The following is a 22779-nucleotide window of genomic DNA, read 5'->3' as shown; positions in this document are numbered from 1 at the left end:
CCCAGGGGAATTGCAGTTCTATTTATTACCCAACTGTAATTACATATTTAAAAATGCTTCCTTAGACATGAAGCTTTGTTCAAATCCAGACAGCAACAAGGTGCTACTGCTTCTTTTCACAGAAGAGAATTGGCTAATCGTCTGCATAAGCTTTTCACCAAAGTATATATTTATTTTAAATACCTTTACAGTACCTCCAAATGCAGTGTACTCTGTGTACTAACGTGTAACTTTTACCCTGTAAAAGCAGCCTAACAGCCAGGAAGGTAACAGGGACTGGGTGAGAGGAGAGAGATCTTTGATTGTTCCTTGTCTGTGGTGGACTGTAAGCTGAGAGCAGCAGTGGGACAAGGGCTGCTCCCATCTACTGAATATAGCAAAGGAGTTTGATAATGCTACAGTCTAAGGTCACTTATCTTTTTTACAACAAGCAGAAAGCAGAGGAAAGCAGCTAGTAACATCAAAACAAAGGGTCATGAGCAGATGGAGGGGAACACCTTCCTGTATCAGCAATGCTGGTGCTCACCTACCTGTAACCACACTGTCCTGGTCACTGTTCCTTGTATTGGAGCTTCCATGGCTTGAAAGCCTTTGTGATAAGACTTAAAAGATTGCAGCAATCAATTGCTAGTGGAAAACTGTTTTGAACTAAAATTTTGGTGGTGAGGTAAAGAGTTCCCGCATCCTGCCTACCCTTGCCCTGCAATCTTAATCTCCTCTTCACAGGCACTCAGATGTTATGCTGCAGTAACTTTCAGTGTAAAAAGTTTATTGTGAATAAAAATCACTGCACTGTACCTGATTTACACTGCTTCTTGTCTAGTTTGTTTAAATTTGCCAGTGCTCCACAAAAGATCTGTTTTCTTCAACTCGTAGCACAAGGGAAACCTTACAGGAGTGCTACCCTGAAGCTGTACTGACACAAAACCCATCAGTAGAGGACAGCTGGGAAAAAAAAAAAAAAGCCACATTTGAGATAAGCACGCAGTTTTGACAATCAAAACTGAGGAGAAAGTGATGGGTTCCTGCTCTTCTAGTGTTCTCCAGGGAGCAGGATAGCCCTTCAGCTCCTGGTTGCGCTCTAAAGATGCATTGATGTCATTCTGGATAGCAGCAGCTAACCACAAAGCACGACTGAAGGGTGTTAATGTGGCCAGAGCAGTGGTCATGCTGCTTTTACACTGTTGCTACAGAGAAGTTTCCATTACTATCCTTGCTCTGTTGGACTTGTTAATTATGGAGTGAAACAATGCAACAGGGCAGAACTAAAGGAGGAAATACGTTTAAAAAAAACCGAGTAGCTTGACCAGCAAATACACTGAGCCCTGAAGCTTCAGTTTTGTCGGGGAAGCGCTACACATTCTGTTTGGAAAACAAACTCAGATTAAAAGTCCCACAGCAATGTTAGCGTTGTGTACTTCTCGGTACACAGAGAGGAAGATGAGAAAAACTATAGTTAACTCAGTTACTGGTTCTTTATGTAAAGTATGATGGTCCTGCCTTCAGCTCCCAAGAGCAGTTGTTTTCAGCACCTCTATCAGCTCTGGATAAATCTCAGAGGCAACAAACTGACAGCAGCAGGAAAAAGGAAGGCTAAGATTTTGCTGTTCAAGGACAAACATTTTCAAAGCTTCTCTAGTCATGGGCATTAAAATTCCTTGCTCTGCTCACCAATGGGCTGCTTTGCAGCTAGCATAAATTATTTCTCCTAAAATGCAACTGTAAGGAGGGCACAACTAAATTATACACAGCATGACTGCTGTCATACTAAAACAATTTAAATTTAGCATTGAAGCTGACCATATCGTCTTTTCTGAAAAGGCTTGTTCTTTTTTTTTTTTTCCTGCAAACCAGTCCCTCCCCGCCATGCTGAGCAACACAAATTCCCAAAGAAGAACTCTCATCACATGAGCACAGAGCTTCACGGAGGCTCATTTACCCTGTTTCTCAGCAAACAATTATGAATTTGGCAGACTTTTGCAGCAGCACTGCAGCTAGCCTGCTTCCATAATAGCCAGCCTCTGAGCACTTGGCTCACTGTGGGCCAGCTTTGCAACTTTCTTAGCTACCACATAGAAGCTTATGCTTCAAAATAGGATTCAATTTATATACATATAGAATAGAATGCTGGATTCAAGAAAAACAAAGAGTGATTCTGGGATCAGAAGGTGATCCAGGATCAGTCGGCTGGCCAACACACGTGCTGCAGCTCTGCTTTGGCCATCCATCCTCCACCGGGCTGCGTGTTAACAGAGAGATCACCTCAAGACAAACCAGCTCACCTTCGCTATGCAGTTCCCTTGTCTTTCACAATTGCCACCGCTAAGGAAAGTGTGGGCTTTACGGTGCCTCTTGTACCTTGTGGCCATGACAGCGCCCTGTGCCAGAATAACAGCTCCAAGCTGTTTCTGCTTCCTTTCTTCAGCCTTGAGAAAGCATTGACAAAGTCTTGCCCTTGCAAAACAGGGAGTGACAAGCCCGTCGCTCCAGGCTGCGCTAGTCCTGGGCCTGGCTTACTGCTCTGGACTTGCCCTAGTGAGGTGCGCTAGCTTCTCCTCTTCTCCAAGCATGTTGCCACTGACCCTTATACAGCTTCTGCAGGGCTTCCTCAGCTGCAAACACTGAAGTGTTTGACCCTCTTTGGGGTCCAGGATGCTAAGTCACTACTGCTGGCCTTTCTAAACATGCTGGATGCCTCAGCATCCTTCTGGAGGACTTACATCCAAACACTGGAGCCAGCCAGCCCTGTGGAGTGATGGATCTCCATCCTCCAGTGTTTTGTAGTAAGCTGTGACCACACTAACAGTAGCTACGCAGAAACCTCTTCTGATTGCTGCAATGACTCCTTGAACAAGGTACAGACCATGTGCTAAAATCATTAACAGAAAACAGTTGCATTTAGACTAACTGACAGTGGGGTGAAGCCACTGTGGGTCACAGGAGAGGACAGGTCCATTTCTCCACAAGTCAGGAAGCAGCACTGGAGATGCTCCTGCACCTGCCTGTCCTGACCAGAGTCCGTTCTAGTCCGCTGCCTGCCGACTCTTGCGCTTTTCTTTCCTCTGTTCCTCAGCCCCTGTTGGTGCCGAGGTCTCCTCGGGGCTCATTTCTGAGCCCAGTTCTGGTTCCAGAGGCAGCGAGGGAGGCTTTGCAAGTGGAGCTGATGCTCCAGCACCTGGGGAGAGAAGACAGTTACAGTTATTGTATGACTACAGGTCTTTTGTCTATTCTTTTTGCCCTTCCAGGCAGCATGGAGATGCAGAAAAATCACAGCTATTAATTACTCTCAGATTTCTTCTCTCCAGCATTAGCTTTTCAGTAGCACTCAACTCTTTTGAGTTATCCAGCCAGAGACCTTACAGTACCCAAAGTTCTGCTGAAATGAAGCTAAGGTACAGGATTCCATCCAGCTGGGCTGCTGTGAGAAGTCAGTACAAACTTCAGAACTAACTCATGCTTTGGAAGGGAAAAAAGTTCCACTGAAGCTGGTTCATATCCAAGCTGGAGCCAAAACCACAGTATAATTTTTCAGTTCACAGTTCTAGCAAACTCAGGGAGAGTTTCCAGGCAGTTAAAGTAGCTACTTACAAAATAAAATCAAAACAGGACACTTCCATGCTGAAGTTGCTTCTATGCTTAGATTTAGGCTGACAACTGATGTTATGAACCAGTTCCCTTCTCTGATGTGTATGATAAAGTCCTTCAGGTAAACTCCAAACTTCTGTATGTTTTATTTTTCAGCTTTCCTGACTAAGTCTTCCCTGCACGGAAAGTTTATTCCGTGCGGGAGAAATGGAGCAGGTCCTTAGGGGTGCCAAAGAAAGAGGCCTGGACTACACAACCTCTCTCCTGTTTCACTTCACAGGAAACAAGACTAGCTGACAGAAAATCACCACGATGAGCAATATCTCTGTAGCACATTCCTCCTTGGAAGCCAAGGGGTGAGAGGAGGTCAGGCTACAAGTGGTGGCTCAGGAAATGCTCCTACCCAGCCCCAGCACAGAGCAGCATGTACAGATTACTGGCCTAAGCCTTCTAAGGCTGATGCCATCTCCTGAGTAACCTTCAGTCCAGTGGCCCACAACATCTGCAAGGGAGGGACCTGGCTGGACAGCTTCAAAGCAGTCCTGATGCAGTTATTTTTGTAACAGAAATTACAAAGCGCTTCAGAAAATTGTCCATCATTTCCCTTCTGTCCAGCAGCTTGTCTCCCTCTGTATCTGCATGTCAGCTCTGGGCTCTTCTAAAGGAAGACAAAGAGGTCTGGTTTCTGAAATCACCTCCTTCCTGGCACAAGATCTCAATCCCAGGCTAATGGACTCTTGCCCATCATGGCTTAAATAGGAAAGGAAACTTTACTGACTTTCCACACCCCTACAAAAGCAGGATAGTATAACACATCACAGAGAGCATCTTCCTTCCACACTTCCTTAACTCAGAAAACTGGGAAAGCTATCACCAAACACTGACATCACTACTGTGTAAGCAAGTGATGACCTTCCTAAACACGTGCTCTAACTCTGTACTCAAAGAGAGATTTCTCTTCTCCCCTTCTCCCCTCCCACAGTTCTGCTCTAAAGAGAAGGAAAAGAGAAGTACCTGGGGGAAGCTGCATGGTTTTCCCGTACCCTGCAGCAGAAGACATGGCTTGACCCAAGGCCTGGTTAGAACCCAAAGGCTGCTGAGTGCTGGACGATTTTCCTGATGGAGCAGCTCGCTGCTTGGATTTAGACTCTTTAGAAGGCTTAGCCCAGACCAAGCTCTCCCCCACCTGCAGGGCAGCTCCCATCTTCTGGGCAACCTCCACCATCTTCTCAAGCAACAAAAAGAGGAGATCCTTGTAAACAGCAGCACTTCAGACAACGATAAAGTCAACAACAACACAAAAAATAAAAATGAGAGGTGCGCAGAGCTGGCTACTGCCTTAGTGCTCGAGGGAACCATCTCCGCTAATTCATTCCCTTAATTAAGAGGGAATCTTGTCTTGCTGTGTATTGATTGAAGAATTGGGCTTCAAAGAGCAGAAATGAAGCAAGCAGCTCTCAGCAGGCGACTGCTCTACTCAGAAAATCTCATAAGCAGAATTTCTTCCTAATAATTGGACTCTAAAGTCAAATTTCCTCCTCGTTTGTTGCCAGTTTTAGTGTGGCTACTTAGTTCCCACTGAGAACTGTTAGGCACATACCTCAGGGTCAAAGTCAGAAGTACTGCTCTCCTTCATTGCATTGACCTTCTTCTCCATCTCCTGGTACTGGCAGAGGGCTCCCTTCTTGTCACCCTGGTTATACAGCAGGACAGCATAGTTCAGGTTGACGAGGGGGTTGCACCTGCAGCAAACACACAGGATGCAGTGCATTCACTGTGGGAACACTTATCCTGACTTGAATTAACGCCAAGATATGCCTGAGCAGCAAAGCTGGAGAAACCTTACTGTCTGGCACAGACAAGTCATGGGGTACTCTGTACCCCGAAGGAGGTGCGGGGCTGCACAGCCAGAGTCCTTCAGGAACATGACAGAGTCCCACGTGTTTGGTGAGAGATTCGGTGCCTGGGCTCAGCGAAGCAGCCCAGTATCAACGACAATATAAACGACTCTGCCGATTATCTCACCCCCTGCAGGGCTCTCCTCTGCAACAGCCAATTCTTCGCATTTGGGGACTATCTCAGGACTGTCTTTGTAAGTGCCTGGTCTCCTAGCCCCTTGCTCCTGGCAGAGCAGTGACAGGGGCTGTCATCACACTGTAAAAGCTGATCTCTGCTGTCACTTGTCTCAGGCTCTCCCAGCTCTCCCAGTTTGTAGGCAAGCAGCTTGTCATGGGACGGGGCAGTGGGACAGACTCATGCTTTCTGACTGTATTTTACAACCTGACGTGCTACAGAACATGCCATTTGCATTTCATTTCCCCACCTCTTCTCTCTCATTCTCCCAGTAAAACCATATACAACCGTATGTACTGTTATAGACAAACAGTGGGTGATACCTGCTAACGAAGGACTCGGAGAGGAGCCCAGCACTGCAGATAACACTGTGATCCTGCGCAGTCCTGCCTCCCTTCCTGATGCAGAACCGCATATGAAGATTTCAAAAAGGTAAAAATGCTCAATGCTCAATTTTCCACAGCATCCATTTGCTTCACGAGGATACATTAACCCCACACAGCAACGTTTCTTCTGGCACAGCCAGGAGTGTGAGCAAACTAAACCGGAGGGAAAGAGTGAGCTGACTCCCTTGGCTCTGTAACTGCTAAGCGAAGCTCCCTGAGACCTGATCCTTCCTTCATTGCCTGACAAGCCACACTCAATGAGCTGCTCTGACCATTCTTTAGCAGTCTGAATTTCACCCTTACTTTGGAGAAGCAAAATGCACATGTATTATCTGACATAGAAATGAAATGCAAGAGGGGCACAGGCCCCAGCGTGGAACCTCACGCAGACGCTCTGCTCATCCAGGCTGCAGGATGAGACCTGGAAGAGCAGAGGTTGCACTTGGCCAGAACAGGGGACATGCTGTCGAGAGGTGCATGGAAGAGCACTGCCTGACCGCAGCTCCCTGCAGGGGAGCCGCATACGTGTGTCACTGCACACAGGTCAGCGAGGGATGCTTTGTAGTTTGCTCAATAAACGTGAGCAAGGAACTAGTGCCCTCTCCTGGAGTCTGGCAGGGATAGCTGGAGCCGTCCAAGGACTCCAGCACCCATGCCTGGCGGGCCAAGACAAACCCATCCTTTATGAAAAGTGCAGAAGGGAAGGCTTCTGCTAACACTGCTCAATAAATAGAAAGCGTTATCTGCAGGCCAGGACTGTGCATCCTTGGTAAGTTATATGACAGTGCTGCAAGAAAGAAGACTATCAAAAGTAATCTGACAGCATTTATAACTATTGGTTTTCCTTTAACTGAGAAACTGGAACACTGATTCCACCACAAAAAAAAAAACCCTCCTCACCGTCTTTGGCAAAGCAAAGGAAGAAATGCATGAAAAAATAAACATCCAAACCCCATCTGTTCGGGGGCGGGGGGGGGAGCCAAGAAAGAAAATAAAGAAATCCAAGCCCACACAATAAAACACTGAAAACAGAGATCAGACAGATATGGGAACAGCCAGTTTTAAAATTAATTGAACCTTATCGAGCTAATTTGCCTTCAAGAGCTGAAAAGCGGTGTGACAGTTAGAAAAAAATCAATAGCTAAATAACCACAGAAAGAAAGGACAGTCATGAGGTAGAATCAGTACTAAGAAGAAACACCTTTTTTTAAAGATTTTTCCAAGATGCTTCCCATTCCAGATCCCAGCAGGGCACCCAGGCCAAATGTCACAGCGCTGCTATAAAAGTATTTATGGCAATGGAAACAAACACAGCCGTCTTCATCCCAGCCAAACAGTTCACAATATGCCAGCAAAGAAAGCCCGTGGGGACATGGATTCAGCCACATAATAACTGCCTAAAATATATAGCATGGCAGCTGAACAAGCCCAACAAAGTCTGGATATTCCTCCCAGCAGTCCCTGGCAGTTGGCATTCATTTTTGCTTTGATGAGGTTCTATTTTCCCAGTAAGACTATATAGCTGTAGTATCATAGCAGTGCCAAATATTTAGGCAAAGTTGTAGAACTAAATTTCTGTTCCTTCTCTTTGATCAAAGCACGCAAATTCATGACTAAGCAGGCTGAGCAATCTTTAAGGTGCTGTATTGCCTTGCGGGGGATGGAAGGCTGATCAGTAAAGCCAGGCACAGGAGCTGACTGGAGTTGGTCAGTGATGTCAGTAGGAGCAATCGATGCATAACTGCAAAACCCTCTCGCACAGCAATACATTTATAAATCTCCGACTATAGTTTGCACAGGTTCGGTTCCTCTGAGGAGGTTGCACAGACCTACTAAGGTCTGAAACAGATGTAGAAGTAATATTTAAACCTGCTTTGTAACTGTCGATGCACAAGTACGCAGAACTTCAGTGCCAGATGTGGGCTGGCTGTGCAGGGCTAACTGATTCAAGAGTGCTGGCATGCGTGCGAGCCGTGTAGTTCCCAGCAAACATCTGAGAGCATTTACAGCACCTCTGTGCAAAGAGAACTGCGCTACAGCGTCAAATACCATCTTCTGAAACCTACTGCCCTTTATAATGGGTTTAGGAACTTCCAGAGTTCACATAACTAAGCCTGGCCAGCGCAGCTAGGTTAGAGAGGGGAGAGGAAAAGGGACCAGCGTTTTCTAATGCCACCTTGTGGTGGCCACTGCAGATGGAAGGAGTGCTTTTGCCACAGCTCTGTCACCAGTACAGAGACTCCTGGGCTCAGGAGCACCGTGCTGGTTGCTCTAAGTATGCAAATATTCACAGTAAATTGGGGAGAGAGACAAAGTTATTTCAGACAAGTTTGGTTTTCTGACTGAAACGATGAAATACTGCAAGGTTCATTTTAACATTTCTGAAACCAAGTGCTCTGATTTTAAGAGCCAAATTGTAAACACATTGTTCACAAAATGCAGGAGGAAGGGCTACACTGCTGCCCTTATATGCTTTATACTAGCTTCTTGCCCACATTGTCCCAGCTAAAATCTTCCTTCTGCCCAATTCGGAACAGGCTTTATCCCAAGCCTCCCACTGCTCTCCACAGTGCTCAAACTTTGGGTTACAAAATATTCTGGGATGACTGGTTTTATTCTATTGAATCTGCTTCACTGTGTATAAATATTCACTGGAATCCAAAGTCATCACCACTGACTTACTAACTAAACAGCAAAATAAAAACCAGCTTTAAGTTGGTCTGAAACAAAATTTCCCCTTCATTTTTCAGAGCTCACCTGAATTATTTTTTTAAATGGTCGTTTTAAAACAGTGACTTGCACAGCTGCAGGAATAAAAATGTTTCCCCACTACAAATCATTTAGGGTTAAAGCAGACAAAGGGAGAAAGCATGCAAAGGAAACCAGGTGAGGGAGGCAAAGCAATGCAATCAAACAACTGACAGCTATGATGAAGACTTACTTGTCCAGGGCCACAGCTTGCTCATAGGAACGTTTTGCATTCTCAAGGTCTTCAAGGTTTGTCAGAGCAACTGTACCAAAGCAAAATGTACACACACAAGTTGATGCTTCACAAGGACTTCATTTTTAGGACAATTCTGAATGTCATTACAACTTAAAATAAATAGATGCTAACAGGGTTGTCTGGACTGCTTCCAGGATTAACTCTCCTAATGTCATTTCTGACAAACATTTGTTTCGCTTGATCCCAAAAATGTCCAGTACTGGGAATCCACACTCTCTCCTTAGGCAACCCAAACTTAAACTCTTACACGTGGGAAATCTTTTCAAATGTTTAATCTGGATCTGACTGCAATCTGGATCTTCCTATTCACCACAGAGAGAGAACAGAGTACTCAGGTTTCATTGTCAGTGACCTAGTGGAGAGCTACTCCTTTGTACAGCCTTTGACCAATATTTGTTTACTTCAGCCCAAACTTTCTCTCTCTCTAATGTTGCATCCCTTAAGCTGGATATCCACCGGAGCTGGATAACAGAGCGTTGCATACCTGCAAGGAGCATATACAGCTCTCCCATCTTGGGCTGGAAGTTGATGGCAGCACTGAGGAAGTGGAAAGCAGAAGCATATTGCTGCATCGTGAGGTGGACTAACCCCAAATTGTATAAAATCTTCCAGTCAAAGGGAGCCAAGTAGTTTGCCCGCTTCAGGCAGCTGATAGCCTTCAAAAAAAAGGAATAAATGTGCTGTAACACAGCCCATCCAGAACAGACCTCCTCTCTCTATTTGCAAGAGGAATCGTTAGCAACAAAAGAAAAAAGAAAGGAAACCAGATACTTACTGCTACATATTTCTTCTTCCCAAAGAAGCACATCCCAATGTTGTTCCACAGCGGGGGGCTTTCTGGCACAGTGCTGGCTACCATCCTGTATTTGGAGAGGGCAACGTCAAAATCTCCATGGGCTTGCATCATGCTGCCAGCTGCCAAGATAGCCTTTGAGAGAAGACAAGTGACCAGCTGAGGAACTGCATTTCCCCAAATACAGCAAGACAGCAGGCCAAAATTATTAAACTAAAGCCATCTCAGGAGCAACCATTTAACTTTTCCAGGTGTTTCCTTCCAGGGGCTGCCAAGACCAACAGTGAGGAGCAGATGGGGACTCCAGAATCTCCCAACATTTAGTAGAAGACAGGGCAAAGAAGGGACGTGAGTGTGCTTCTTCCTGCACCATCTCTATCATAACTGTCTCAGAAATATTGCAACGTAACAAGTGCTTAGCTTATGTTTTGGGGTGACAGTAGTACCTCCTAGAGTCTGAGTCTCTGAGAAGATCTAGGCACTAATAGTTTATTTTTACCAACAAGCACAGACAGAAATAGTTCTGGTGCAAGTTAACCAGAGAGTAAATCATACGCAAGCAAGACATACGCAGCAAAGCTAGCCTAGTTCACACCGACTGGTTGCTACTGCAAATTAATGCACGGGGAAAAAAAAGCAAGTGATTGCAACACACTATATTTAAACCACGGCAGTTAAGTCCCTTATAACATTTCACAGCGACAAGTAAAATTTGTAAGTGTAAAGGTGTTTTCACAATAACATTTGGCTTGCATTCATACATCATTTGTCAACCCCACATTTCAATACTCTACATTGTTAACATCGTTCAGAAGGAAAAAGAGGTACAGATAAATGAAGTAATAGGGCTAAAAAGGGAAGCAGAGCCAAGGAAAAGTCACATTTATATACAACAGTTGGAAGCACAGGCAGAGTTCTTAGCAGATGGGAGAATAATACAATGGAATATCACTCATATCTGTGCTCCATGCCTAGAAGTCGCAGGGACCTAGGAACAGCTCTCAGGATTTTTTGAAACAATATCTAGAAAATTTTCCTTGCAAAGTAAATTCCATTTGTTTTAATTTGTTTGCAACTTCAGATTACAAACCAAAGAGATCAACTGACATCCCATATTCTGCCTCTTCCCCTTTCCCTACCTGCACACACATCCAACTCCTTACCCAGGGGAAGGTCCCAAAACATATTTTGGAGAAAGCTTTCTGAGCATGATGCTTCTCAGCCTCTCCAGGTTAAGACCCTGGATATAGATGGCAAAGCTCTGATACTAGAATTAGCTTTAAGAGGTGTCTCATTATCATTCAGCTGGTTTGTCTCCAGTCCTCATGATACCTTGTAGTTGCTTGGGTCGTAAGTAAGCGCATTTCCAAGGTGTTCAAAAGCCTTCTGGTAATCTCCAAGCTGGAAAAAAAAGAAGTAAATTAGCATCAGAAATTCAGGAATAAGGTGGGGTGAAGAAGAACACATGCTTTTTGGGCACAAGAATTTCTGGTTCAGTCAAAACAAATATTCAGAAAAGTGAATTCTATAGTGCTCTCATTACAAACACATGTTTTTGATTGATAATTTACAAAACAGATTCTAGAAATTTATTTTGCTGGGCTGGATTCACTGTTCTGACCAAAATATAGTTTTCCATATAGTTTATGATCTGACTTTTGTATACAGGAGCAAGCTCTGGTTTGATACGCCTCTGCTCCTTCCTCTCTTCCAGCAAAAAGGCTACAAATTGCTACTCTGCACATCTTCAATTCCCTCATCACAAATTAATCACTCCCCGGAGCACTCTTTTCATGGTAAAAAGTCTCCCCTTGTCTTCTAACGGACTGCAAGTGTCAGTGAGCACAACTGTGCCCATATAGAAGTACATGACTGCTTAGAATCCCTGAAATTCTATTGTTTTCAACTGAGTTACGCCAGCATTGTACCAGTTCAAACAGGATAAAATTGTGGATGCTTGTGTCCTTTTTTGGTCTCAAAAATTGATGAGAAGCCCATCCATCACTCCAGCAATTACACTGATACATTGGAGTCCAGCATCTTCTGTAACTAACAGCAAGCAGGAAAGCTGTAGAAGCATCTTTAAAACTCCTGAAGGTGAGTATGTACCCAGAGGGACATGACAAACCGAGCAAATGAATCACAGCACAGAGACCTGGGGCCTAAATTCACAGGGCGAATGTTATACTAAAACCACTTCTGTCTTATAGATTCCCCTTCCCATGTCACATTACCTTCTAAATCTACATGTACCCACTTGAGACATCCAAGGCTCCTCCTGAATTTCCCTATCTGTAGGGAAATGGCAAAAGGCAAAATTTTTCAAGATCTGCATTTTAATCTTGAGCACCTAAACAATTAGGGAAATGCTTAAGTCTTTCCAAATCAGCACTTAGTACTAAGTTTTTTAGCCCATCAATCCTTGCAGGCATTACTGCCTATTCTTCTTTGCTTGTTCGCTCTTTGGGAAGCTCACTTCTGGAATAATCAGATGGTCCTTCTCACACATTTTACAGACCCAAGTGATAAGCATGCCTTTGTTATTTAAATTGATTCAGATTTTCTTCTATGGTGCATTAACACTAAAAATTTCATGGCTGCTTTTGTAGGAGAATAACTGGCTAGACTCCTGCTCCAGAAGCAAGGTAATGACTAGTCATGTTTTGTTGTACTCGGAGATTTATAACAAAATTAAGGCAGTTGCCAAACAGAATTCCTGCTCTGGCTCAAGTCAAGGAAATCAACTTGCTTTTAGCAGAAAAAGGAAAAAAAAAAGATACAGAAAAGCAAGCTCTGTCATGTTAAATGCAGTCTTTTGAGAAACACGTGCAAGTCATAGGAAGGTGGATAGAAATTAACCCTATAAAAAAACCTTGGTCATTTTAAAAACAATTAAGTTCATAAAATAGCTAACAGTCTTCACTACCTGCAAGTAAAGTAACCCCAGCGTTGTAAGGAGGTCTGTGTTTTCTGGTGAAAACCTGTAACACAAAAGCCAGAGAGCTGTGTTGTTTATTAGCCCTTCTAGAACAAGCTAAAAACAGAACATGGAATTACAATGCTACATTATACTGGTACCACTCCAGGAAATTAACCATTATTATTAAATGCAAATATTAGAACAATTGCCATCATGGGGACTTCCTTTCAACAATATTACACCTAAGCGTTCAAAATGTCTTCTAGGTAAAATAAGAAGTCAACATAGCTCTGAGAAATAGATCTGGACGCATAATAAGATATTGTGGTTTTGTTAAGCTTCAGAATGAGTCTGCACCAGTGACCTGGAAATACAAAATGGGATTTTCCATCATCTCCCATAAACAACCCTGTAAATCCATCCCAAGCCTCTTGGGTCATGTAGGACAGGCAATCCTCAGCATTTCTGATGGATCCTACACAGACTCATTGTCAGACTTTTAATCTACCCTATAAAAAGATTACAAACCTGGTTTCACAGACCAGCTGTGGACTGCTCACCACAGGCACTCCCTGTTAATGTATCCCTGGCCACACACACCACTCCATTTGGCACAGAGAAGCTTGAAAAAATGCTTCCCAAGGGCTTTCAGCTACTGTATGCAACTCCCAATCCTTCACTGATAGTATGAGGCTCACACAGCAATGTTGTGAACCCTTTTAAAAGGATCTCCATTCCCAGTAACTTTTAAAGACATAAATAGGATGAAAACAACAACACAGTAAGAAAAGAGAAAAAGACACTGTATTTGTTGCCTCACTCAACTTAACAGAATTCAGTTTTCGATTCCCTGCTATCAAGACGTAAGAAATCTAACATGCACACTCACACTGGCACCTTTAAACCTTACCCAGAACAAAACTGCATGTGCCTGATCACACATAAACACAGAACAACGACAGGCTACCCCGGAGCTGGTAACAGCAGGCAAAATGTAACAGGCAGATGAGAACAAAAGCCCGGGAGTGAGGAAAAAGAGAGGGCAGGGGAGCACCGAGACAAGATATATAAATCTAGTAAGATACTTAGCAAGGATTATTTAAGTAATAAACATTCTAGATTAGTCCAAATGTCTACCCAACCCAATATACTGTCAGACAGCAGCCAAAAGCAGACGTGTAGGGAAACAGTATGTGAAAACAGCCAGTACAAAACATAGATCCTCCGGTGGCTTCCAACATGCTCCTGCTTTTCTTTAGTGTGTGCCTCCATTACAAAGCTGCATTTTAAAAGCATTGATAAATCAGACGGTCAGGAATGCCCTAAAACAGGATAGATCAGTACTGAGAAACAGTGACAGGGTGGGAGAAACTCACTATGCACCAACCCATCTCTACTCTGCCTACTCATACACTTTCAAACACAAATCGCTGCAAGTGCAAGCAGTGTGTGAAACCCAGCAATTTTTGACAGACAATCAGGGTTAGAGATGCGCGGGGTCAGATCTTTCTGGTAGATAAACCTTTGAGTTTTATGAAGTCTGTTTTGGATAGGTTTGCTCCCAGGCATCTCTATCCATTTGTTTTTCCACTTTTTTTTTGGCAGACCTTCAAAAAGCTACCTTCTTCCCTGACATGTTGTCAGCAGGAGGAGGACCACAGCTGAGAGCAGAGATAGCTGAAGAGCTTGAAAGTGCCAGCTTTGCACAGAGACACTATAATTACCACTAGCTTTTTAATCATGTCCTCAATTCAGATCTGGGACACCAATCAATTTTCTCCTGGCATAGGATGAGACATGGGCAGACAGAAAAAGAGATATATTCTTACTCTACAGCTCTCGTATAAACTTCAATGGCTTTATCCATCTCCCCCTCCAATAGGTGAATTTTCCCCAGCATCATGTAAGTCAGATCATGTCTGTTGAGCTCCAGGGCATTGTTTAGCTGGTCTCGTGCCTAAATACAAACACAGAGAAATAAAAAAAAATAATAATAAGTGATTACAGAGTTCTCAGTGAAGCAACAGTCCAAGAGCAATCCATAGCAGCCAGCAAAAGTGAACAGCTAACACTGTTAGCAGCTAACACAGCTCCTCAGCTCGGAGAACCCCGCTAGCAAAACTCAACACAGCTAATCAGCTAATTGTTAAAACGAGTTCTGCATCAGAAGCCAGTTGCTTTTAGGGACAGAAAAAGGCAACATGGCATGCTTCAAGTCAAGACAAGAGGCAATGACCTCCCAAGGATGAGAGGAGCACATGCCTGTTCCTGTATTTGAATTTGTTTCGTTTGAGGGAATCTCCAGATTTGCTGGGTTAACAGGTACCTTACAGTTTATTCTTCACTAAAATGTTTATTCCAGCAACGAGCATGGATTGCCAAGTACACAAGAGGAGTGAATCAGCTCTTGTCAGGCACACACTGATCCCCTCCAGCAGGAGACACTTTGAAGCATGTCTTCCTCTTACTTCCTCAGGCCGAGCCAGCAGAACAGCAAAGTATGTTTGCTGTCTCTAAACATGTGATATATTAGAAAGAGAAATGCTGACATGGTTTCTGCAATACAGGGTATTTGTTATGAGCAGCTACTGAAGAGACAGTCGTCTCCAAGGACTTTGTTGTATTTTAGATGTCCTCGTGGAAGTAGTGCTGCCCAGGGTGACCAGCACATCTCAGACTTATGGAAAAGCTGAGAAGTTAGTAGGTTCCAGTTTGGAAGACATTACTGTAAACAACAAAGCCCAAGTATGAACCTATACTCCAGAGTTTCTTGCTTTACAGCGATGCCTCAAACAGGGAACGCAGCAGGGATTTGCTGCAAGGGCCACAGCACTCCACCAGAAAGAGCAGCAGGGAGCAGTTGGTCCAAGCTGGAAACAAAAATTTTCTAAATGTTGTTTTTTCCCCTTACAGAGCAGCCCCACATGATCAGAGACAGCTCACCACGAGCACCTAGGGGAGTGTTAAGTGAAGAAGTGGATATGGCATGCTCAGACCTGGGAACAAAACTTCATTTCAAGCTTCCAAGAAGTTCTTTATTAGCTACAAAGCTAATAAAGTCAATGCTGCCCACACTGCAGCTATGTTCTTTTGTGACTTTTGCTCCAGGCTTGGTGCAAAAGGAGCTTCAGACACAGAAGTAAAACCTTTCCATGGAATAAAAAAGGTGCCTGCTGCGCCTCCAGCAAACCAACCCCATAACTCTTCTTGCTGAACCCTGCCAGACCCAAGGGGCAGCAAGTTTTCCTTCAGAAACTCTCTGCATGAGGTTTAGCAGTTTGAGCTGCATGCTGGGGAAATAGTTTGGTTCTTTACCATCACGCTTCTCTTTCTTCAAGAAGATGGAACTGGCATGCTCCCTGGATTGCTGCTCCTCACAAAACTAGTAGTGTTTATGGTTCTGATTTTAAAAGGCTCAGAAACAGAAGCAGCTCATGTTGGAGCTCAGCTGCTTTTCTGTCTAGTTTGAGGCAGCTCTTTGAGGTTTCTCAAACACTCCCTTTAAAACCAGAAATGCACTCTGAAAAATCCTAGTTCAGAAAAAGCCTCCCGGCCAGCAACGAGGTTAACCTCGGTTTCACTCTGATCCAACCTCACTAATTTGCAGCTGACTCAAAGTAATACAACATGCAAATGAAAACAGAGACTGCTAACAAACTTTTGCTCCCAGAAACAAAGTCTGAGGCAAAAAACTTCCTTAATACCTATCACTGCAAATGACCCACTTCAAACTACCAGACAGAGTGAAATTTCTGGGAACCCTGCTTCCCATTTGTCAGGTAGATAAGACGAGCATTTGCATTACCTTGTTGAAGTGTTTCAGGTACATGTAGCACACACCCAGGTTGTGGCTGATCTCCTGAAAAAAAAAAAAACCAAAAAAAACCCAAACAAAAATCAAATCAAATCAACATGAGGTCTGAGACACATGCTACATAATCCGTCAGTGATAACAGTCATCACCAGCCAGGATGGGGAGCCTCCTGCACCTGCCCACATCCTTCTGGCTTTGTAGATCAAGCAAACCTATAAAACCAAGTTGCTTCAGGAACCCACAGAGCTTAAGTGTGATTGTGCACAAAAGACTACAGGCCACCAAGACAAAAAACACAGTGTCTCTTTGGAGAACAAGAAGCCAAGACTGGTTTCTTCACTGAGATGTGACTCAGCTCCCAGTGAGATCTCTGAAGCTAGAGAAGTTGCCCTTCTGGGTGGCTCTCAATCTAGCTGTACAGTCATTAGGATCTGCACAGTGCTGCACCCAGTCAAACAAAATTTGAAGATGTGCCTAATTTTCCAAAATAGAAGTCGAGTACCAGAAGGGCTGATAACCCTCTGGCATCTCAAACACATTTGCAACAGAGTAGGAATATCACTAAGGGATCCTAAACACTCCAGTGACACTGTAGGGAACAATCGTGCTTCTAATTCATTACCAATAATTTAACAGCCAAGCTGCTTGCCACTTTCCACACCCTGGCAAATCTTGGGGAGCTGAAAAGCAAGGTCCACAAGTTCCTCGTTTCTATTCTGGTGAGCATTTCACTGCTTCATCAGTTTAGACAGCCTTGGCCTTTAAAAGGAAACTCTCTTATTTCCCCATTAACCCTCTTAGCATGATATTTTCCTCCACACAGTCTCTCCAACTGTGGAGAACAGAAATGAATCAGTAATGTCTGGTTACTGTAGCTTGCAGAATGACACAGCACAAGGAAAGAGCACAGGCTGGCTCTACTTCCAGTGTTGAGCCAGGTATGGGAAATAACTAATCAAAATACCCACTGAAGTCTGCCTGCCAGTTGCAAATAGCCTTACAGTCATGCCAAGCACATACTGCAGCCAGCCTGGTTAGCTCAGGGAATGCAGACTTGAAAGAAGATCCACACTACAAAGGGTTTCTGAGTTGTCTGGCAGAGGATAAACTGAATAATACCAAACGTATCTTTGTATCAAGCCTGAATTTTAGACATACCGAGCACCAAAAGTACAGCTAACATCAGCGAGTGCCTGATGTCTTAGGAATGCGATCATACGTAGCAAGTCTATCTTAGAAACAACACTTCCACAGACAAAAGTCACCTGCAGAAGGCTGCACACAGCTAACCGCAAGCCATGCCCTCTCCTCTCACCCACTGTCACACGTTTCTCTTTGCAATGCTCTTCCTTTTGTCTTCTCATATAGAAGAGTTAATTTAATTACTGTTCCTGTAGCTGTCAGCCTACGCTCTGCCAAAGGAGGTAATGCTTGGTAGGTAACAAGTAACACTCTCAGCCAGTTTGAGAGAAATCTTTTTCAATGGTGTTTTGCACTACAAAAGGTTTCCCAATTCCTCAAGCAAGTTTTAATGGTAACTTAAGAGTTTCCAAACAGGGAGCTACTTCCCATACTTTCCTTAATATATGTGTACGGCTATGTTAATACTGATACTTTGCAAAGCTCAAACATGTTGCTTGATTCTCTGTGCCCAAAGACAAGGTGTGCGATTTTGCAGGCAGAAATGATGCCTTGCTCCTGTGATCCATGCCAGACACTGCCGAGGCTCATCCGTGCTCATGAGCCTGTGCTAAAAGGCAATGCCTCTCAGCCCCGCAGCTCCTCTGCTCAGACTGCAAGCAGCGTGAGCTCACCTCTGCTTGGAACAAGTTTGCAGCTGTCTTCTTAAAACTGCAGAAACATCTGCACACTACAACAATCTGTAACTCACTGAAACACTTACCCAGTCCTTTTCATCCAGTTTAGCTGCCTCGTTGTACACTTCAATGGCTGCCTTGTGCTTCCCCAAAAGAAACCTGCAAAAGCATTTCAATTTTTATTTTTTCTTGTTTTGAAACCCTGCTGCGCAACCACTATCACCTTTGCCAGAGAGAAATGATGCTATTTACTAGTTCTCCAGAGACCTGTGTGAGAAGCCCTGAGAAGTTTACAGCCTCAGCGATATTACAATCTGAGCACTGCTCCCTTTCAGGGCCAAATCCTGCAAGATGCTGAGGCACTCCCTGACGTTACCAGAGAGGCAAGGAATTAATTCCCCGGCTCTGCAGTCTGCCTTTCTCTCAAATGGAAAAGACAGGTGATTTAACCGGACACTCAGAGACAGAAAGGGAACTGCAGGGTAAGTTTACACAGCTCAGGTCAGCATCCCCACCTCTGGAGCTAGAAATCAGTGTGTTACTTCTCTTGCTCAAAACACAAAGAAAAAGAAAATACAATAGCAGCCAGGCAGATAACAGAGATTCTGCTTTTAAGGGTAGCTCACGCTTCTGGAAGCCAACTCAAGTGTTGATAAGGAGGAAGCATGTTTGGAATTAAGCAGCCTGGGATTTTACTTGATGCCTGGGAGAAAAACAAAACATGGAAGATCCTGGGTGGCACATCAAAGAGAAACAATAAAACACCACTCACAGTGATCGTGCCACCTGCTTGAGGTTGTCAGCGCTTCGAGGGTTCAGAATGGAACATGTCTGAAAAAGTTCAAGAGATTCTTGAATTTTCCCCTCCAAGCGAAAAATCAAAGCTGTAAAAGAACATATACCAGGCAAATTAGTCCATTATCTGCAGGAAAAACGTGCCTCTCTGACAGCAGGGAAAGAAGGGGGAGTACAGATATATTACAACAACATCCATTTGTTCTTTCCCCCTCCTGGAGCAACATCAGGCAGAAGCTGTGTCCAAGGGCAGAATGACAACACATGCAAAGGACTCGTGCATGCCTGGAAAAAGTTCTGTTCTTCAGAATAAATGCAGCTTTAAATCCTGGTAAATTGCTCATTAAGATGCAGTCTGAATTTCTTCCTCCACAACTTCTACAGGCTGCAATATGTCCTTGGCCAACAAATCTCAGCTGTTCCCCACCACCTCAATTCGAAATACAACGCCAAGTTTTGGGGCACATTTTTAATGGGACAGAGGGCAGGAGAGGAAGACCATCCTTAAAGTAAACAGTAAGACAACAATCACCTGAGGCAGGTAACTCTAACAGAAAATATGCATCTGTAATACAATCAAACACACTACCCAAGCACACACCAACACATTGAAGGTCAAGAACCCATAGTCCAAGTAGGAACCGATGACAAACTCATCAATAAAGAAAAAAACAGAAAATCTAATCTGCCCATCCATGTGTACATTCCAAACTCCAAAATTAGACCTACCAAATAGGAAAATGACAAATATTTTTCACATGTGAATTTTACACGTCTTGTTATTATTCACTGTATCTCAAATAAGAAGTAACTTGCTTCAGCAAAATTAAGACTTTTGGAGGCCTCTGTGACATACCTTGAACGTAGACTGCATATTCGCACAGCCCCTGCGACTCCTGGAGCTGCTCTTTGATGACAGCCTGAAACGACAAAGTGCAGAGAGTACACACCAAACATAGTTTCCCTCACCAAAAAGCCCGTTAGCTTAGAGATCACTATTACCCCATCACTAAACTGCAGCATGACAGCTTTCAGAAGAATATAAACCCTTCAAATATTTTAATAAAGGCAACCTCTAGGAAAGAAAATTCATTTCTGACTAATCAAATATCTTCTGCAACGTCGATTCAGAGAATTTTTTGTACGTGCTACATACAGCTGTGCTGTGTCTGTGCTTATTGCAGAATGCCCTAAAATAACCTGAATTCAAACATCATGCAACATGTTGATGGACATCACTGTACCTTATGTGGTCATAAAGGTGGTCTCACACAAGACATGACAACTACAACACTCATTTAATCAGAAATTGTGCTCGGAAAAGTGAATATTAATACAGAATTTGTAGCTAGTTACTACAATCTACTGTATTAAAATGCTAGAAAAGTGGTAAACTGTCATCATTTTAGCAAAGCTAATGACAGAGAGTCCGTTTCAATTACAGAAACCACAATCTCACATATAATAAAGGCACTGGACTGCGGGTGGGACAACTACAAGAGTGCACAGAAGAGTGCAAGCTCGTCATCGTGTGTGAAGAGCACTAAGCCAGGAATACTGTAGCTCTTTTAGTATTTCTCTGTTCATTCCTATTACCAAAGATAATTAGATACTACCTAGGGAAAACGCCACAAGGAATCTCTGAAAGCATCCTCTGCTGATAAGGGTATCTACTCTAGGCCCTTTGTGAAGAAATAAATTGAATTGGGGAAACTGCAGCTGAGTCAACGAAAGCCAAATGAACAAATGACGAGAACATAGGAAAAGTAAGGGGGAAAAATGATGAAAATGTAAATTCCTGCTGGCTTCACTGATGCAGCTGACAGCTTGGGGTGTGAGTGCAGTTTGGCTATATTCCATAGTCACACATGACCCAAAATTGTAAAACTGGTCAAAAAGAGTGACCTTTGGGAGGATGAGCACTGTGGCTATGAACCAAGAGCGTACTTTCTGCTCTGAGACTCCTCTTTTGCTCAGAAACGGAAGAGACAAAGGGGAGAAAGAAAGATTTCTGGGCTAGCAATAACCTGGTGCTCATCTGGTACTTCTGACATGTGTAAGATTACAGCATCCCCTGCCTCTGAGATGAATACAAATGAAGACACAAGTTGTACCAGAGGAGGTTTAGATTGGACGTGAAGAAAAACTTTTTCTCCCAAAGAGTGGTCAGGCACTGGAATGGCCTGCCCAGGGAGGTGGTGGAGTCGCCGTCCCTCGCAGTGTTCAAGAGGCGGCTTGATAAGGAGCTACAGGATATGGTTTAGTAGCTGTGGCAGCAATGGTAGTGGGAAGACAGTTGGACTAGATGATCTTATAGGTCCCATCCAACCATGTGATTCTATGATTCTATGAAGGACCTGGAAACAAGGAGGAAAACTAAACCTCAAATACAGCAGATACAAGGAAAGCAAGGTGAAGGCAAGGGGCATTATTGCTGAGAATCCTCACTCGTAGAAAGGAAACTAAAGAGAGCAAGAAAAAGGAAGAACTCTAGGCTGCTCTTCCCCTCAGATCTGTATCTGCTAATATCTCTGTATTTTACTCTTTACAAAGTTTGTAATTATAGGACTTCCAACATGGACATAACCAAGCATCTCCTGAATACAGATACTCGATACCGCTCCATCTACATAAAACCAGTTTCTCAGAGCAAGAGAGGGCAATAGAGAGCCATCTTTTAGAGAGATCTGATTGATTCTCTAAGCCTTAAAAATCTTATAGCAAAAGGCCTTGAGCTGCGAAATATGATCTGTAATCCCAGGTTTTCCTCCCAAGTTTATTTAACTCGCTGACAGAATTTAGACATACTGGCAGGAGACCAACCAGCAGGAGTGATTTTAATTAATTAAAAGCATCTGGTAATTTTAATAATTCCTTCCTTGCACATAACAGAAGCAGAAGATTTCTCTTGTGAAAAACAGTTAGGGGGCAGGGCTGGAATGGCTGCTGCAAGCAGAAAATACAGTTTATGAGCTTTGCATGTGCAGAGCAAGAGCTGAGTGATGATCACTGCTTAGCAGGGCTTGTCCCTCCTCTCTGCCTGTGCAATCGCAGGGCATGCTGCTGCAGGCGCAGGCTTTGGGAATGTTTGCTTTGCATCTTGCTGGGTAGGGGGAGAAACGAATCCAACAGCCAGCATTATAAATCTCTCAGTATAATGAGCAGCAAAATTTGTCAAAAGCTTGGCTTCACCAAACTAGATGCAGGACTGGCACTGTAAGGGTTAAAATAAATTTAATGCCTTCACTTTGGGGAGCTAATGTTGGTAAACAAACAATTTTTTCTCAGCCTTTTACATCATTGACAAATATAGGAGCTTTAAAAACCATGTTAGAGAGGAGGCATTTCAAAGCGTTGAGTGGGAAAGAGGGCCTAGCAAGATTCAGAGCAAAACTGATCCCATCACAGGTCACTTGTTTCTTATCTGAGTCTTAAAGAAAATTAACAGACTTTAAGAAAAGTCCAAACTATAAAGGAGTTCACAGTAATTTAAGCCCTTGGGGATATTGTCAATACATCTTTCATTTTTTAAGGTATTGGCCCCAAATAGCATGTTTGGGAACGTCTACGCTTATCACGCTTAAGGGCAAGC

General features: G+C 43.7%; 1 protein-coding gene across 7 annotated transcripts in view; it reads right to left on the bottom strand.

The window, feature by feature from the left end:
- Window positions 1-22779, bottom strand: part of BBS4 (Bardet-Biedl syndrome 4) — a 44960-nt gene that overhangs the window by 1634 nt on the left and 20547 nt on the right. Inside the window, exons 3-16 of one of the 7 annotated variants that reach the window (XR_015259824.1) lie at window positions 20044-20107; window positions 19165-19276; window positions 18479-18551; window positions 16567-16620; window positions 14591-14718; window positions 12768-12822; window positions 11174-11242; window positions 9824-9976; window positions 9533-9704; window positions 8986-9055; window positions 5186-5327; window positions 4600-4810; window positions 2283-3175; window positions 147-945 (exon numbers count right to left, since the gene is read on the bottom strand). Coding sequence is in view for 4 of the 7 variants with exons in the window: in XM_086756852.1 (XP_086612978.1) it covers window positions 3024-3175; window positions 4600-4810; window positions 5186-5327; window positions 8986-9055; window positions 9533-9696; window positions 9813-9976; window positions 11174-11242; window positions 12768-12822; window positions 14591-14718; window positions 16567-16620; window positions 18479-18551; window positions 19165-19276; window positions 20044-20107 (1458 nt within the window). In the remaining 3 variants the exon portion in view is untranslated. Of the gene's footprint in view, window positions 1-146; window positions 3176-4599; window positions 4811-5185; window positions 5328-8985; window positions 9056-9532; window positions 9705-9812; window positions 9977-11173; window positions 11243-12767; window positions 12823-14590; window positions 14719-16566; window positions 16621-18478; window positions 18552-19164; window positions 19277-20043; window positions 20108-22779 lie in introns of those variants that run through there. The other 6 variants (XR_015259825.1, XR_015259826.1, XM_086756852.1 and 3 more) reach the window with 6 other exon arrangements.

This window comes from Chlamydotis macqueenii, chromosome 12, assembly GCF_036417535.1.
Source record: "Chlamydotis macqueenii isolate bChlMac1 chromosome 12, bChlMac1.mat, whole genome shotgun sequence".
Lineage (NCBI taxonomy): Eukaryota > Metazoa > Chordata > Aves > Otidiformes > Otididae > Chlamydotis > Chlamydotis macqueenii.
The sequence above is the reverse complement of the archived record's forward strand: the minus strand, read 5'-3'. Positions and strand labels throughout refer to the sequence as shown.